This window comes from Mirounga leonina, unplaced genomic scaffold (genome assembly GCF_011800145.1).
Source record: "Mirounga leonina isolate KUSES-001 unplaced genomic scaffold, KU_Mleo_1.0 Mir_176, whole genome shotgun sequence".
Lineage (NCBI taxonomy): Eukaryota > Metazoa > Chordata > Mammalia > Carnivora > Phocidae > Mirounga > Mirounga leonina.
The window spans coordinates 21521849-21538869 of record NW_023270454.1 but is presented as its reverse complement, the minus strand read 5'-3'; the positions used below and the strand labels follow the sequence as shown (position 1 = coordinate 21538869).

At 40.6% G+C, this 17021-nt stretch overlaps 1 protein-coding gene across 5 annotated transcripts; it reads left to right on the top strand.

The window, feature by feature from the left end:
* The first annotated feature begins 1136 nt into the window (after nt 1-1136).
* Nucleotides 1137-15466, top strand: MSMO1 (methylsterol monooxygenase 1). 5 transcript variants are annotated; one of them, XM_035022759.1, is made up of 7 exons: nt 1137-1238; nt 1787-2005; nt 7267-7552; nt 10379-10527; nt 11611-11737; nt 13595-13749; nt 14456-15466. In XM_035022759.1, the coding sequence occupies exons 3-7, from the start codon at nt 7298-7300 to the stop codon at nt 14649-14651; spliced, it is 882 nt and encodes a 293-aa protein (XP_034878650.1). In that variant the 5' UTR covers nt 1137-1238; nt 1787-2005; nt 7267-7297; the 3' UTR covers nt 14652-15466. The 5 variants fall into 5 exon arrangements, with proteins under 5 accessions (XP_034878650.1, XP_034878651.1, XP_034878652.1 ...); XM_035022760.1 differs by lacking the exon at nt 1787-2005; XM_035022761.1 differs by lacking the exon at nt 1787-2005 and having other exon boundaries at nt 1156-1262.
* Nucleotides 15467-17021: the final 1555 nt, after the last annotated feature.

Below are 17021 nucleotides of genomic sequence, written 5' to 3'. Positions count from 1 at the left end.
GAACTGCCTCAAGCAGATGACACCTGAATTGACAGGTGATGGGTGGCCGGGGAGACGGCTGATTATTTCATGCAGAAAAACCAGTTTCAGCATAGCCCTGAGAGAACAGCATCCTGTTTCCTGAAACTACTGAATAGAAAGTGCCTTCGACTAGACCAAATGGTGCCTTTGTGCGAACTTTTAGAAGGCACTCTTAGGTTTGAATTCGTATATTATTACACCACCTGTACACGCTACCCGTATTCCCTTGTACACAAGTATTTGAGTGTTGAGAGATGGCTGCGATGAGGCCAGGGCAGTAGACCACTTGCAAGGGTGTCAAATCCTCTGTGCCCCTCCACCCCCGGGCTTCTGGAGCTCCCTGTTTCCCTGTGGATTACACCACCTGGGGGTTCTCGCAGCCCACGCACTACTGGCCAGGTCAAGGCCTTACCCCTCCTCAGGGGAGCAGCCATCTGCCATCTGTTATGTCAAATCATTTTCTAAGCTTTTCCTGGCTTCGATTTTCTCATCTGCAAACTGGGGATAATGATAACCAACTCTCTAGATGATCGCAGGAAATATACTGCCATGGAAATTCTCCATCTTCCATACATATAGTTTATTAAGGGATACTGGGGCTGGGGAAGCAAGGCAGGAGAAAGATCTAAATCCCAGGTACACCAGAGAAGGGCGGAGCTATCTGTAAACACAGAACAGTCAAACTGCATTTATACTATTCTCTTCCCAGGTTTTGGCGAAGCGACTGCTACACAAAGCACATCTTAAAGTCGCGGGGAGGACGGCCTGGTACCCTCTTACCGGGACAGCGCGGGCGCGGCAGGAAGCGCGAAGGAACCCAGGTTGCCAAGGCAACTCCTGGCGGGGGCCCGCACGTAGCGGCCGTCCGAGCCCGCCCCCTCACGCCGTCACGCGCCTCGCGCTTCCCCGCCTCTAGGCGCGCCGCGGCGCTGGCTACTGGCTAGACGTCCCGGTCTCACTATCCTCACTCCATCCGCGGAGCCAATGGCTGAGATCGCCAGGGAGTCGTTCACGCGAGTCACACGATGCCGGCAACCCCAAGGACCAATCACAGCGCTGAGAAGGCGGGTTGCGAGCCCTCACAAGCCAATAACGACAAAAAGAAGACGGCCTTGCGCTTTTGGCTCCACCCCCGACGCTGAGAGGCAGGTTCCGAGGCTGCCGCACCTGGCCGAGCCTGGGTGACGGTGGCCCGCAGTTCCCGCGCGGTCGTCCAGGTGAGGGGGCTGGAAGAGACTCGGGTAGGTCAGGACGCGGGAGTGGCTGGCTCCGGCCAGCTGCTCCGTGGTGTTGAGGGGAGCGGGGTCCCGCGTGGATGCGCGCTCGGGGCGCCAGTGCCGGATGTGAGGACCGCGGGCAAGGGGAACAGGTGAAAGCGGTATGAAATCTTAAATGATGGAATTGGGCTGGGGCGTATTTCTTGCCCTTTAGGAGTTTTTTAGTCCTCGAAGACGGGAGATATTAGGAGATAGTTAACAGCACAGGGTGAAGGAGTGATGACAGTTTTACCAAAACGGAAGCACTACCGGGGAGGTAAGATCTGTTGTGTTTGTGCCCTGGACGTGGTGTGGTTGGGAAGAGCGTCTGAGAGGAGGTTACTGAAGGATGAGTAGGAGTTGGATGTTACCGGCAAAGGATAAATGCTGTGTCCGTTACACGTGAAATACAAGAATATGGCGAGGTGGGAGATGCGAGAGATGGAGAGTGGAGAAGGCCTGGCAGGGCCGGTTTTGCATCGCTGAGGGCCTTGGTCTTTGTCTTTCAGGGAGGCACACCCTTGAAATTTGTTTGAAGAAGGGGGTTAACTCCCCTGTTGAGATAATATCCCGGCATTGGATCGCTTCAGGAGGGCAAGCTTAGAGCAACTCCAGCAAATGAGGAAACTTCTGCAGTCCGGGCTCAACTAAGGTATAGGGCCAAAGGACAGACCCTGGCTGACCCTCCTCGGACCCCTAAACTTCACGGTTTCTCAGAGCATCCACGGGTAACTAATTTTTTTCTGAGGATAGAGCACGCTTTCAGCCAATCAGGTTGCACAAGGATGAGAGAAGGAAAAGAAAATTCACTCTTTATTTCTCCTCCCCCTCCTTAATTCCTAGTTTTTGTTTTGGTTCAGTTGGCAAAGGTGTATCCACTTTCTTTTCTTGTGCTGGGAGAGTAAACTCCTGAATGTTAATTAAACCAAGTATTTCTAAATTGAGGGGGAGTTTGAAGGCTTAGGCAGCAGAGACAGGAGAGACTTAGAACACTCCTTCAGAAATGACTAAATAGGTGATGGTGCAATTCACCAAATTAGAGGTTAAAGAAGGTAGAGTATTTGGGCAGGGTTGCAGGGAGCAGTTGCTGAACTTTTGGACATGTTGAGTTTGATGGGCTTCTGAACTGTCTGATTGGAGATGGCCGGTAGAGTTTTAGATAATCAGAACCTGGAGTTTAGGAGAGAGGGCTAGGGCTAGAAAGGTTGTGGATATCTGTATTTTTAAAACAGGAAATAGGGGCGCCTGGGTGGCTCAGTCAATAAGCGTCTGCCTTCGGCTCAGGTCATGATCCCAGGGTCCTGGGATCGAGCCCCACATCGGGCTCCCTGCTCGGCGGGAAGCCTGCTTCTCCCTCTCCCACTCCCCCTGCTTGTGTTCCCTCTCTCGCTGTGTCTCTGTCAAATAAATAAATAAAATCTAAAACAAAATAAAAATAAAACAGGAAATAGTTACTATCACTCTGGGTACTCTGAAATAGTTAGAAAGGAGTAAGGAAAGCATTCTTGGGAAACTAGCCTCAATTCTCAGGTCTTCCTTTCTCAAAAGCTGTAGCACAAAAATACTAAATCAGAAAGTGCTGTCTTTCTGGCCTCCTGGTTGAGTCTTTGGATCTGTTGTGCCCTCTACTCAAAACATTCCCTGTTCCTCCCACCCACCAACCCTACTTTACTCTCTTTTAATCAGGTCACCTCCCCCTTAGCTCCAGGTCTCAGTTTAGATGGCATCTTTCTTTAAGAACTCTTTCCTGGTCCTCTGTGTTCTAGCACTCTGTATTTCCAACCCGATATTGTTCTTATCACATAATTTTATGACAGTCTGGTTATTGCTTTGTATTCCTCTTTAGAGTTTGTATCTTGAAGTCAGGGGTGAGGACAGCAGCTAGCACGGTAGCTGCACATAGTAGCGCAAATTAAATCAGAGTGAATACATGTGAATCCCAAGAACCAAGGAAGGAGAGTATTTTAAGGAGAGAAGTAGCAAATCTTCAGATTGGTCAAATAAAATCAAAGAATGTTTGTCGGATTTGGCAGCTAGGAGATCCTTAGTGATTATATTAGTGAGTAAATTCAGTGCAGTGATGAGCACAGAAAGCAGATTGTAAAAGCTGGAGAGTAAATGGGAAATGTGAAAATGAAGACAGCCTGTGTAGAATAATGTTTAAGGAGCCTTGGGAAAGCTGTAGGAATCATTCCCTTTTTCCTATAATATTTACTGTGTGCTTTATTATTTCTTATTACAGTAGAGCCTAAGGGATGAGTGCATAGGCTCCCCCACTTAATATTTTTGTCACTTGGGTTACAAAAGTTGTTTACTCTTTCTAAACCTCAGTTTTTCAATTATAAAATAGAGATGATAAAATTACCTACTTCATGAAGGTATGGTAAGGATTAAAGTCTTTAATATAGAGAGAGCATACAGAACTCTTAAAACACAGTTCCTGGCATATAAGAAGTGCCCCCAAATTCTTAGCTTCTTGTAGCTACTATGTGTAAGGTTCTATGTTAAGTACTTAACATTAGGTCTTGGACCCATTAGAACTATTGTTTTTCTTTTTTCAGCTTTATCAAGGTATAATTGACAGGTAAAATTGTAAGATATTTAAAGTGCTCATTGTGGTGATTTAATATATACATACCTTGTGAAAAGATCCCCACCATTTAGTTACTATTGTTATTCTGTGCATTTTGCAGATGATAAAACTGAGGCTCAGAGAGGTTATATAACTTGCTCAAGGTCACACAGCTAGTAAGTGGTGTTCGTTCAACATTGCCAAATTTGGTAATGACCTCATGAAAAATGAGGATTGGAATGACTGTTTTACCTTGCAAGTTAGAAGACCGAAGATACCTTGGTGTTAGCGGGAGCTAGATTGTAAGTAGATGAGTGAGTTGTATGGGTAAGAGGAAAGCAGGGGGAGGCTTTTTGTTGATTTCTCCCTAGAGAAAGAAGCTGGTTCAAAGAAAAAGAAGAGGGACAGTGGCTTGGGGAAGAGGAGATACAGGTTAGGAAAACTTTGCACTGGAAATGAAGACTTGAGTATGTTTTTAAACTTGAGGGGATGGACTTAGTGAAGAGGGAAGAACGAAAGATGAGAAAGGGTAAGTGACAGGTTCTCAGGTAAAATAAGAACAGCAGACTGGTCACTCTCAGAGAGGGGGAGCGAGAAAAGAGGAATTTTGAGGTTGGGATGGCCCAGGATGTAACTGTAGCTTCCATAGTATAAGTCATTGAGAATGAGTAGGACAGAAAAATAAGGCTGCAGAGTGAATTCAGAGACCTGAGGAAGCTGGCTAAGTAAGCTTCCCAGACCCTCCATGAGGAACTGGTCAGAGGTCAATATGGGAAGTGGGGCATTTTAAGCACTATTAAGAGTGCTTCTGAGGCATTTTGTTTTTAAAGTAGTGTATTATAATTAATAAGTTAGGAACAACAGTGAACATTTTTAGGAAAATGACACTCTTTATAAACTTTTCTTTTTTGATTTGGTGACGTATTATGCTTATTTGTTGTATAGATAAAGCATACTCATGAGAAAATTATAATTGTAAGAAGGTATAAAATGGAAAGAAATTTTTCTCCTCTCCTCCATTACAGCTCCCCCCCCACCCCGGGTGTGCACATATGAAAATGAGAGCATCTATTACCTCTTGATCTCGTTTCCCTAAAGGTCATCACTCTCAGTTGTTCCCTGGATATCCTTCCATACGTTTTGTGTGTGTCTCTGTGTGTGTGTGTGTGTCTGTGTCCGCCTGTCCATAGGCATGAAAGTGCACAATATATAACCTTTTCACAAAAACAAAAGGGGGGTGCTCCTGTTATGTGCATTATTCCTCCTAAACTTGCTGTTTCACTTAACATTGTATCTTGGACATCTTTCTTTGTGGGAACATAGAGATTTTCCTGTTCTTTTAAGTGGCTGTATAATTGTCTATGGAAGGACTTAGGGTTTATTTAACTCCTTTCTTGTTGATGGACTTATTGTTTTTCTTTTTTCTTTGTTTTTGCTGCTATAAGCAATGCTTCTTTCAGTCTTAGTGTGCCTGAGTGAGAAAATTGCTGGGTCAAAGGGTATATTTATTTTGAATTGTGACAAATATTGTGAATTTTTCTTCAAAGGCCTACTAATCCCTTCATCAACAATGTATAATGGTGTCTGTTTCCCCAAATTGTTACCCTTACCAGTACTCTGTCCTGAACACTGACACTTTTAAAGATTTTTGTTTTAGGGTGTATTTCTTTATTTGAGTCTAACTGAACTGCTTATTTGTTTAGTGAACATTTGTATTTATTTTTCCGTGAACCCCTTGGGAATGGCCTTTGTCGTTTTTCTGTTGGGTTTTTAGTCTTTTTCTAAAGCACACTTTTCAGCCTTTTGTCATAAGTGTTGGAAGTATTTTTTCCAGTTTGTCATTTGATCTTTGACTTTATTTATAATTGTCTATTTGTCCCCCAATTAGAAGTATTTAATTTTTATGTAGTCTTACTTGGCAGACTTTTTCTTTATAGGGTTTTTGGTGTTTTTTTGTAATTTTTTGTTTGTTTTTGTTTTTTTGGTTTTAAATGACGCTCGAACGCCATTATTGGTAATTGAAATTACAAATTTTTCCATGGAGACCACATTGAAAAGTCTCTTTAAAGGTAGTTTGAAATTCTTTGTCCACTGTTGTTTAGATCCTGCTCTTGAAAGTTAACATGTGGCTTTTATTTTTTATTTTTAAAAGATTTTATTTATTTATTTGACAGAGAGCACAAGCAGGGGGAGCAGCAGCAGAGGGAGAGGGAGAAGCAGACTCCCCGCTGAGCAGGGAGCCCGATGCAGGACTCCATCCCAGGACCCTGAGATCATGACCTGAGCCGAAGGCAAATGGTTAACCAAAGGCAGACGCTTAACTGACTGAGCCACCCAGGCGCCCCTATTTATTTATTTGAGAGAGAGAGCGCGCATGCCCTCACCCAAGCCCTCACCCTCATAAGGGAGGGGGAGTAGCAGGGAGAGAGGGGCAGGGAGGGGGAAAGAATCTCAAGTGGACTCTGCCCTGCGAAGTGGAGGCCGAGCAAGATCTCATGACCCTGAGATCATGACCTAAGCAGAAACTAAGAGTCCTGACCTTTAACTGATTGAGCCACCCAGGTGCCCCAACATGTGGCTGGCTGGCTGGCTGGCTTATTTATTTATTTAAATTCAGTTAATTAACATAATGCATTATTTGTTTCAGGGGTACAGGTCTGGGATTCATCAGTCTTATGTAATACCTAGTGTTCATTACAACACCTACACTCCCCAATGTCCATTACCCAGTTATCCCATCCCTTCACCCCCTCCCTCCAGCAACCCCCATTTTGTTTCCTACGATTAAGAGTCTCTTAAATCAGGGGCGCCTGGGTGGCTCAGTTGGTTAAGCAACTGCCTTCGGCTCAGGTCATGATCCTGGAGTCCCAGGATCGAGTCCCGCATCGAGCTCCCTGCTCAGCAGGGAGTCTGCTTCTCCCTCTGACCCTCCCAGCTTCTCATGTGCTCTCTCTCTCTCAAATAAATAAATAAAATCTTTAAAAAAAAAAAAAAAAAAAAGTCTCTTAAATCAATGTCTGCAAATGGACATGGTGATGATACCCAGTAGACTTTTTTTTTTTTAAAGATTTTATTTATTTATCTGAGAGAGAAAGAATGAGACAGAGAGAGCATGAGAGGGAGGAGGGTCAGAGGGAGAAGCAGACTCCCCGCTGAGCAGGGAGCCCGATGCGGGACTCGATCCCGGGACTCCAGGATCATGACCTGAGCCGAAGGCAGTCGCTTAACCAACTGAGCCACCCAGGCGCCCTAGACTTTTTTTTTTTAATCACATGTTTAGGATCTGAGAATTGGTACTTTAGTATTTGTGGTTTTTAAAATTATCAGAAGTTGGATTTTAAAAATTATTTTCTGGGAATTTCATTGTTTGGCTTACTTGGTTTGCTTGCTTGCTTATGTATTTATTTATTTTTACAGAATTCTAAGGCTTTCAGCAGAGATTTGAGAAATGGCAACAAATGAAAGTATCGGCATCTTTAGTTCAGCATCCTTGGCTGTGGAGTATGTAGATTCACTTTTACCTGAGAACCCTCTACAAGAACCATTTAAGAATGCTTGGAACTATATGCTGAATAATTACACAAAGTTCCAGATTGCAACATGGGGATCCTTGATAGTTCATGAGGTCCTTTATTTCTTGTTCTGTTTACCTGGATTTTTGTTTCAATTTATACCTTACATGAAAAAGTTCAAAATTCAAAAGGTGAGTGCGATGGACTTACAGTCAAATGTTATTATTCATGTTGAATATTTTAAAAGTAAATGTAACTTTGTTTTAAGAGAACCTAGATCAGGACTGTCCAATAGATAGAGAAAGAAGGAACATATGTAATTTTACGTTTTCTGATAGAATACATAAAAAGGTATAAAGAAATAGGGACATTAGTTTTAATATTATATTTTATTTAACACAGTAAATTGAAATTATTATTTCAATAAGTAATCAGAATTTAGAAGTACTTAATGGGATGTTTTATGTTCATGTTCTCACAATCAGTCTTTGAAATTGGGTGTTTTACATTAATTTTAGCCCATCTAAGTTTAGACTAGCCGTATTTAAAGTGTTCTGTAGCCACATATTTCTAGTTCCTGCCACATTGGACAACCCTAGATCATTACTGATAATGTTTCAAAAATAATTTGTTAACTTGTGCTTTCAGTAGGTGTGACATTTATCTAATTTGGGTTTATAATCTTTAAACTAGCTGGAAAGAGAAGTTACAGGGATTTGTAGATACTTTGCAGTTCACTCCAACCCTTGATGTCTCAGCCACTAAGTGTATGTTTAATATGGTAAGATCTTTATCAGGGCTATTAAAGTTTTGTTTTTTCCTTAAATATATGATGTTGGTTCTGCGGGATTCAGGTCATCCCAAATGAGGAAGTCATGATGCTCCCAGATTCTAGGTATTTGCTTCAATGCACTAAGTTCCTTGAGACTCCCACCGTGCATGACAAAGTGTTGAGGTAGACACAGTGCCTCTTCTTAGTTGTAGTCATGGGGAAAATAGCTCTACCACTGTGAAGACTAGAGCTTGACAGGGTGCCCAGAACAGAATCTGGACTAGCTTATCAGAGATGATTTATCAGCACTTGGCAAAGCCATGGTAGTGTCTAATATTTGCTGTTTACTTTCTAAAAAGTCATGCCAAACTAAAACTCGGGGGCACATGGTCTATGTAGAAAGTGGACATCTTGAGAGCGTTCACCTGTGGAGACTAATTTGTACTCACCAAGTACACATCAGGTGGCAGTCACCATGCACATTCTCTCCCACCAGTCTCTTAGCCCTGTTGCCTCTCCCAGTGAGTCTCACTTCAGGTGCTCACTCAAGTGTTGTTGTTGATCCTTTCTGGGGATAGTGCATGGGGTCAGGCCACTAGACTCTAAGCCAAAGGAGGGAGGAGCAAAAGGAAAAGGGGGAGGAATTAAAAAGGGACATGTCCAAAGGGGAGTATCCTGTTACCCTAAATTAAGGACAGAACTTCCAAAATGCTTTTTATAACAGGGCCTGCTTTGAAAAGCAGAATTCAATTTGGATGTGTAAGTTCTCATGCATGTTTGGGGTGATTCTGGCTATAGTGTGTCACTCCTGTATTTGTTGATAGGGCTGATTCATGGTGTGTCTGGCCAGGCTGGAGTATCCTTGTCCTCCTCCTCCCCTCTGCCCTTGACTCACTGGTCAGAGGTGGTAAATTTTCCAGAGAGAGGAAGGCCTTTTTCAGTCATGGTTTTATGCATGATTTTAAAATAAACTGTGGCAAAAGACAGTACAAGTAGTTGTCTAGTTGGTTACGGGTAGTTTTTTAAAGATTTTATTTATTTATCTGACAGAGCAAGAGAGCACAAGCAGGGGGAACAGTAGAGGGAGAGGAAGAAGCAGACTCCCTGCCAAGCAGGGAGCCCGATGCGGGGCTCAGTCCCAGGACCCTGGGATCATGACCGAGCCGAAGGCAGACGCTTAACCATCTGAGCCACCCAGGTGCCCTATAAACAGAAATTGAAAGGCTGGGTAGTGTGGCTTCACATTGCCTTGTCTTCCTTTGAGTTTCACAACTGTTAAAAATCCCTACTTTGAGCTTTTTTTTTCTTAAGATATCATTTATTTATTTGTCAGAGAGAGAACATGAGCAGGGATAGGGGCAGAGGGAAGGGGAGAAGCAGACTCCTCACTGAGCAAGGAGTTGGACATGGGACTCGATCCCAGGATCCCAGAATCATGACTCCAGCCGAAGGCAGATGCTTAACCAACTGAGCCACCTAGGCAATCCTAACTGCAGCCCTTTAAATTGAATAAACTTAGGTTTTTTTTATATGGCTTACTAATCAAGTCGATATCCTGATGAGGTTTTTTTGAACATTTACTACATTGATCTTACTTTTCTCGCTTTGGCTTTTATCTTTGAACATCGTTATCTGCGGGGCAGTAGCTCTCCATTCTTTGGGAACCACTGGACCCATTTCTGAAGTTCTTTCAGCTCAGTGAATTTATAATTCTGTCATCATATGTGAACAAAACTATGCTTTTTTCTGGGAACAAGCACCGCTGAATGGCTGGCAGCATCGATTTCCCTTTGTAATAGAGGCTTCCGGTGCTGCCTGCAGGACTGCCGCAACAATTGGGAGAACCCACCTGTGATCTTAGCGTAACACATTTCTGCTCTGAGAGTCCTGGCTGACAGAAGGGAATGATCTGTGGGCTGCAGAGACTGGACAGTTACTCTGTAGTGTTTCTTTGGTTTGTTTGAGATCATTAGCCTGGGCTTGTGTATTAACAGTTTCTTTACCTATTTAAACTAGTGATCACAGTTGTCAAGAAGTTAGAAGGGGAGGAGGCTGTGATTCCTGGGCCTCAGTTACTGTCATATAGTCACTGTAATATGGAATTCACATCATAAGATTAATTAAATAATGTAGAATTACGATCACCTAGAAACATTACAGAAACAATTAGGAATTCACTCTTAAGTATCAAGTCAAACTACTGATAGCAGTGGCTAATAGTAAATATTGTGATTTTTCTCCATAGGATAAACCAGAAACATGGGAAAACCAATGGAAATGTTTTAAAGTACTTCTCTTTAATCACTTTTGCATCCAGCTTCCTTTGATCTGTGGAACTTATTATTTTACAGAGTATTTTAATATACCTTATGATTGGGAAAGAATGCCAAGATGGTATGTAGATAAAGATTTGATTTTGATACTCAGTCATGGTTTATCGTCCAGTTAAAATACCCTTCATGTTTATCTTCTTCTTCATGTTTGTTCTAAACTTGAGAAGTAAATAAAATGTAGAAAAGTAAGCCATAGTAGAAACTTAAAACGTTTCCATTTTTCTGTCTTCCTGTGTTTTAATGTAATATTTTATTGGAAAGTGACTTATGTATGTATTTATTTATTTTGGAAAGTGATTTCTTACATCAGAAGTTTCGGTAGCATCCTTTATATTATTTTATACAGATACACCTGCTTATACCCAGAAAAACTATATTACATTTTAAGTCTGAAATGAATAAAAAGAAAAGAGTAATTGTGAGGTTTATAAAAGTTGTGTCTATATAGACACAAATATATATTACCTGAGCACTAGTAGTTGTGTTCAAATAATATTTGTATTCAACTATCTGCTCTAGACATAATCTGAATACAGATACACCAATATATAGGTGTATACTTTTTCTTTGTAATATATGTAATATAAAAGTTTTTGTGTATGTGTTTATTTGTATATAAAATGTTTTGCCCATTGCACTTATGTCCCTCTCTTTGGTGGAAAGAAGTGATGATTTTTACTATTGATAATCTCAGTTCTAGTCCCTCATCAGTCCTCATCAATATTACTCTTTTCCTAGAAGTTTTGGATTTTGTTTCTTAACTTTGATTTTATACATGTGAAATTTTTTTCAGTGTTTTTTCTTTAAGTGGGCTCCATGCCCAACATTCAGCTTGAACTCATGACCCTGCAGTCAAGAGTTGCATGTTCTACTTACTGAGCCAGCCAGGCTCCCATGTACATGGCAGTTTTTAAAAAATGAACTAGAATTGGGATCGTGGTCAATCTCTTTAACCCTGCTGCAGGAGGCATTATAGAGTCACCTTTACGTAGCAATTGTGAGAGCTTGTTGCTATGTATCCAGTTGGTCAAGCTGGTTAGTGGGTATTTGGTTTCATGTAATTCTCCAAACAGTGATCCCAAGGAAAAGTTTAGGTTGTTGAAGCAAGTTATTTTATACTCATTACAGTGTTTTCATCCTGAAGGTATCTGCTTTTGGCAAGATGCTTCGGCTGTGCAGTGATTGAGGATACCTGGCACTATTTCCTGCATAGGCTCTTACATCACAAAAGAATATATAAATATATTCATAAAGTTCATCATGAGTTTCAGGTATGTTAGAATTATTTTTAACACATTTTTTTGTATTAAAGGCAAAATGCTTTTTTAAAATCTTCTGAGGTTTTAAAAAAATTGTCAGTGATGTTTTTATTTCTTTCTCTTTGGCATGAACATGTTAAGAACATCACACACACACACACACACAGCCAGTTCTATAAATTTTCAAGAAAAGTGTTACATGAAATAGTTCAGTTTCTCATTTGGGGCCAGACCACTATCCTGTCACAGTTGGTACTTGGCAGATTAATAGAGACCATAGTGATGTTAAGGTCATTTAAATTGGACCCCAAAACAATGAACCTTTCATCTTTAAATTTCTAAAACAATTACCGACTTGTTTGATGAACACATTTCCACCTCATTCTGACCCCCACAAAAACTGATTTTATCAGAACTGCTTTGTATAAAATATACCTTTGTCAAACTGGTTTTGTCGATATGTTCTGCATTGGCCCTGATTACATGGTATGCTAAATCAAGCATCCCTTTCTAAGAAGCAGAACAAATTCAGAAGCATAAACCAAAATTAGAATTTAAGTCAATTGTTTAATGCCTTTATCTTTTTTTTTTTTTTTAAAGATTTTATTTATTTATTTGACAGAGGGAGACACAGTGAGAGCAGGAACACAAGCAGGGGGAGTGGGAGAGGGAGAAGCAGGCTTCCTGCCTAACAGAGAGCCCGATGCGGGACTCGATCCCAGGACCCTGGGATCATGACCTGAGCCGAAGGCAGACGCTTAACGACTGAGCCACCCAGGCGCCCCGCCTTTATCTTTTTTTTTATAGTTAATATTTTTATTGATGTTTGCTTGTTGAACCCAGTGAGTTGTTCTTTTGACAAATTTTCCGGCGTCAGGAAGACAAAGAATTTGAATTTACAGTGTCAAATAAAGAATAATAGACAGATCATGAGCACTTTGAGGTATATAGGTTGGGCTCTGACTAATGCTCAAGATTAGGGAAACTCTATGGGACTGTCTGATCCAGAATTTCATTGATTCTTGCCCCTGGGGATGTGGGAATCTGGGAAGGGTTTGGCACATGTTTTCATACCCCTCCCATGTTCATCACCATAAAGAGGAGCACCCACTTAGCTCATCTTCTTTTTACTGGAAACCTTTGAAAGAAAATACAAGAATTCATATGTATCTGGGAAACAAAGGTTGCCAAATACATGTTCAGATTGTTAGACTATATTTGGAAGACTGAATAATTTTTTAATGCCTTTATCTTAAACCATCAAAGGCAGTTACTAAGATTCTCTTAAGGACATCCCTAGACCTTTTGATGTTTGGTAGGAACAAAAAGATGTTTTTATTAAGAATTACTGTTATTTGTTATATATCTATGGTTAGATATACTGTCATTACCTATAGAAACAATCTAATTTTATAAAACTGTATGCATAAATTAGAATATATGTATTTGTCACGGTTCTCCAGAGAAACAAAATCAGTAGGAGATACATACACACACACACACAGATTTATTTTAAGGAACTGGCTCATGTGATTGTGGGGCTTGGCAAGTCTGAATTGCGTAGGACAGACCAAGGACTGGAAATTCAAGCAGGGTTTCTCTATTGCAGTCGTGAGAATTCTTTCTTCTTTGTGAAACCTCAGTCTTTGCTTTTAAGGCCTTCAACTGGTTGGATAAAGCCCGCTTGCATTATGGAGGGTAATCTCCCTTACTCAGAGTCTACTGATTAGTAGGAGTCACATCTACAAAATACCTTCCCAGCCGTATGGTGTTTGACCAACCAAACAGTTGGGCACGGTAGCTTAGCTAAGCTGACACATAAAATTAACAGTCACAATATATTAAGGCATTCGTATTTATTTATTTTAGGCTCCATTTGGAATGGAAGCTGAATATGCACATCCCTTGGAAACTCTGATTCTTGGAACTGGATTTTTCATTGGAATCATGCTGTTATGTGACCATGTCATTCTCCTTTGGGCATGGGTGACTATCCGTTTGATAGAAACTATTGATGTCCACAGGTGAGTTATGGTTTCTATTCAGGTGTAAGGTATCAAAATATAAAATATCTTTGTTTTCATGGTCATAAGATCATCTTTATTTCTAAGCAGACTAATAGGACAGATTAAATTGTAAAGGATGTCTCCTTCCTTCATTCTTTCCTTCCACTGTTGTCTTCTCCCTCCTGCCCTCTCAGCTTCCTGAGGAAGGGAGGGGGTGGGTGATTCAGAGCTGTACAGTTGTGGCTATCAGATTCTAGATTTGTTGTTGGAAATAAAGGAGGATACTCTGAAAGAATTGCTACATAGTGATTCTCAGGTTTAACCTTCTTAGTGCTTGATACTCATTTCATTTAACTTTTCCTAAAGGACATAGACTGTTAGGGGCATTACAAACTGTGGTGAGAAAGCTCCTCTAAAGAAAAATAATTCTTGAAAATCTGTGTCTAAAGATCCATTATTATAACCCCCACTTTCATCCCCTGTTGTGTAATAATTAAATTCCATAGATCTTTCAGGGCTTTTATTTTAATTTCTTAAAATGGTTTCTAGAATATGTACCATTTTTCTGTGAGTTTTTGTCTTGTGTAAACCTGTCAGAAACAAAGTGACTGAGGTAAAGTGGAATATTATTTGAATTAGTTAACAGGCATATTACTATCAATGAAAATGTCAGTTATTTAAAATGTATTTATTTCCTTAAGAATCTTTATCATTTTTATTTCAGTGGTTATGACATTCCTCTCAACCCTTTAAATCTGATCCCTTTCTATGCTGGTTCTCGGCATCATGATTTCCACCACATGAACTTCATCGGAAACTATGCTTCAACATTTACATGGTGGGATAGAATTTTCGGAACAGACTCTCAATTTACTGCCTACTATGAAAAGATGAAGAAGATTGAGAAAAAGACTGAGTAAATATCTAAACCTTCCTGAACATACACACTTTCCTGAATTGAAGCGAGTAGCTAACATTGCTTCTGCAGAGCAGAAATAAACAAGTGTCGTGGCTGCTAAGTGATACAAAGGACATTAACAACCTTTAATTATCTTCCTAGTGGGAACTTTTTCTACTTTACATAAAAGTTCTGTATGTGTAGAAATAAGTATATATTTAAGTATGATTTTCATGAGGAAGTTGTAAAGGCCATGTTGCTAACCTTACAGAAAGGTTTTAAGTAATGGAAGAAGTATTAATTTCTGTCTTTCCCCCAGTAATACCATAGGCCTGAAGTTGAAACTGGTCTTTAAAATCTTTTATATATATAGTGGCCATTTCAGAAACTCTTAGTAGGGTGTTGGCCTCATGTTGAACTTTAAACATTTTTTAGAATTTGCCTAAACATCAAAGTATCATGGGTTGAACCATACCAGTTGACAGTGGGTGAGGCTGCCGAATCAGGAATAGCCAGTAACAAGAACTTCACTCTTGTCCTGAGCCGACCGGTTTGGGGTGATTTTCTTTCTTTGAGAAGTCTTTTGGGATTTGCACCGTACTGCTGGTGTCTATAAATTAAGGCATTTCTGAATTGTTGTAAGTGGAATATTTTAGTCTAAAGGTTTTCGGGTTACTTGAATTCTTTAAAAAATTGAGCTTTATTTCTGCTATTTACCCTTTCATTTTTGTATTTCAAGTTTTCATTATACTTAAAACTGTATCTTGAAACGTGAACTGACTTGCTGTATTTGCACTTTGAACTATTGAAATAAATGTGATTTTTTTTGTCTGATTATCCAGTTTCCAATTTTGAACATCAGTTTTATTTTATTCTTATAAGGAAAAAGTACAGAAATCATTAAATTAAGTTTTGTAATAAAAGGAATAATTCTACTTTTTTTAAGTGCTTCATTTGCTGAACTTCTTGGGCAGTTTCAACATGTATTTATCAGGCTATGATTGTGGGGAATTCCACTGACCTAGTATTGAGACAGCTCTTCTCTGGTTAAAAGATGAATGCTTTCTGTACAGAGGGAAAATAGAGTTAAACTTTTTTTTTTTTTTTTTTTAAGATTTTGTTTATTTATTTGACAGAGAGAGAGAGATAGCGAGAGCAGGAACACAAGCAGGGGGAGTGGGAGAGGGAGAAGCAGGCCTCCCGTGGAGCAGGGAGCCCGATGCGGGGCTCGATCCCAGGACCCTGGGATCATAACCCAAGCCAAAGGCAGACACTTAACGACTGAGCCACCCAGGCGCTCCTAGAGTTAAACTTTTTAAGGCTGATTTAAATCTGGTATCTAGATTCTAACTCAAACAGTTGATAATGCTAACTTAGTATATGATAGTACCAAATTGTTATTTATAATATGGAGCCATTTTCTGTTAAGTTTCTTTTCCTTCTTTTGAAAACACAGTAAAGAGATTCACATAAGGATTCAGAAAGTTAAACAGAATATTCTGCTAGACCATGTTTTCTAACTTGTACCTAGTCCCTATGACCCTTTCCATTTGCCCTTTCTGTCCCTTCCCCTACTCTCATGGGTGTGGGTTTAATATGTTAGCTCTTCATTCTCAAACCGATTTGGGGGCTGTGCTTAAAATCGTGCTGTTCAATTATAAGGTAATCTATAGGAAGTTTTATTCTCTACCTTTTGTTCTCTAATATTCATGGAATGCACAGGCACCTAATTAGTTAAAGGTGACTCTCAGTACTTGGGGGGAGGGTGACCTCTACCGTTGGAAATAGTACTAAACAACTTGGTATGCCTAATTCATTCTTCACACTAGTTAACTTACTGTATACTCTGAATTCTGATAGAGCTTCTTTTTTTTTTTAATATTTATTTGAGCGAGAGAGAGAGAGTGCGGGCTAGCAAGGGGAGGGGTCAGGAGAGAAGCAGACTCCCTGCTGAGCATGTAGCCTGATGTGGGGCTCAGTCTCAGGACCCTGAGATCATGACCTGCACTGAAATCGAGTTGGATGTTTGAGCCACCCAGGCTCCCCACTCCCATGAGCTTTTTTTTTTTTTTTGATGTAGTGTTCCATGATTTATTGTTTGTGCATAACACCCAGTGCTCCATGCAGAATGTGCCCTCCTCAATACCCACCACCAGGCTAACCCATCCTCCCACCCTCCTCCCCTCTAGAACCCTCATTTTGTTTTTCAGAGTCCATCATCTCTCATGGTTCGGCTCCCGCTCCGATTTCTCCCCCTTCCCCTCCTGCTGTCTTCTTCTTTTTTTAACATATAATGTATTATTTGTTTCAGAGGTACAGATCTGTGATTCAACAGTCTTACTCAATTCACAGCGCTCACCATAGCACATACCTTCCCTAATGTCTATCACAC

Bases quoted from the DNA above. Each gene is read 5' to 3' on its own strand.
- MSMO1 (XM_035022760.1), top strand. From the start codon at position 7,298: ATGGCAACAAATGAAAGTATCGGCATCTTTAGTTCAGCATCCTTGGCT. The intron at 10,528-11,610 runs GTATGTAGATAA...TTCATCCTGAAG, and splicing joins TGGGAAAGAATGCCAAGATG to GTATCTGCTTTTGGCAAGAT. The intron at 11,738-13,594 runs GTATGTTAGAAT...TATTTATTTTAG, and splicing joins AAGTTCATCATGAGTTTCAG to GCTCCATTTGGAATGGAAGC.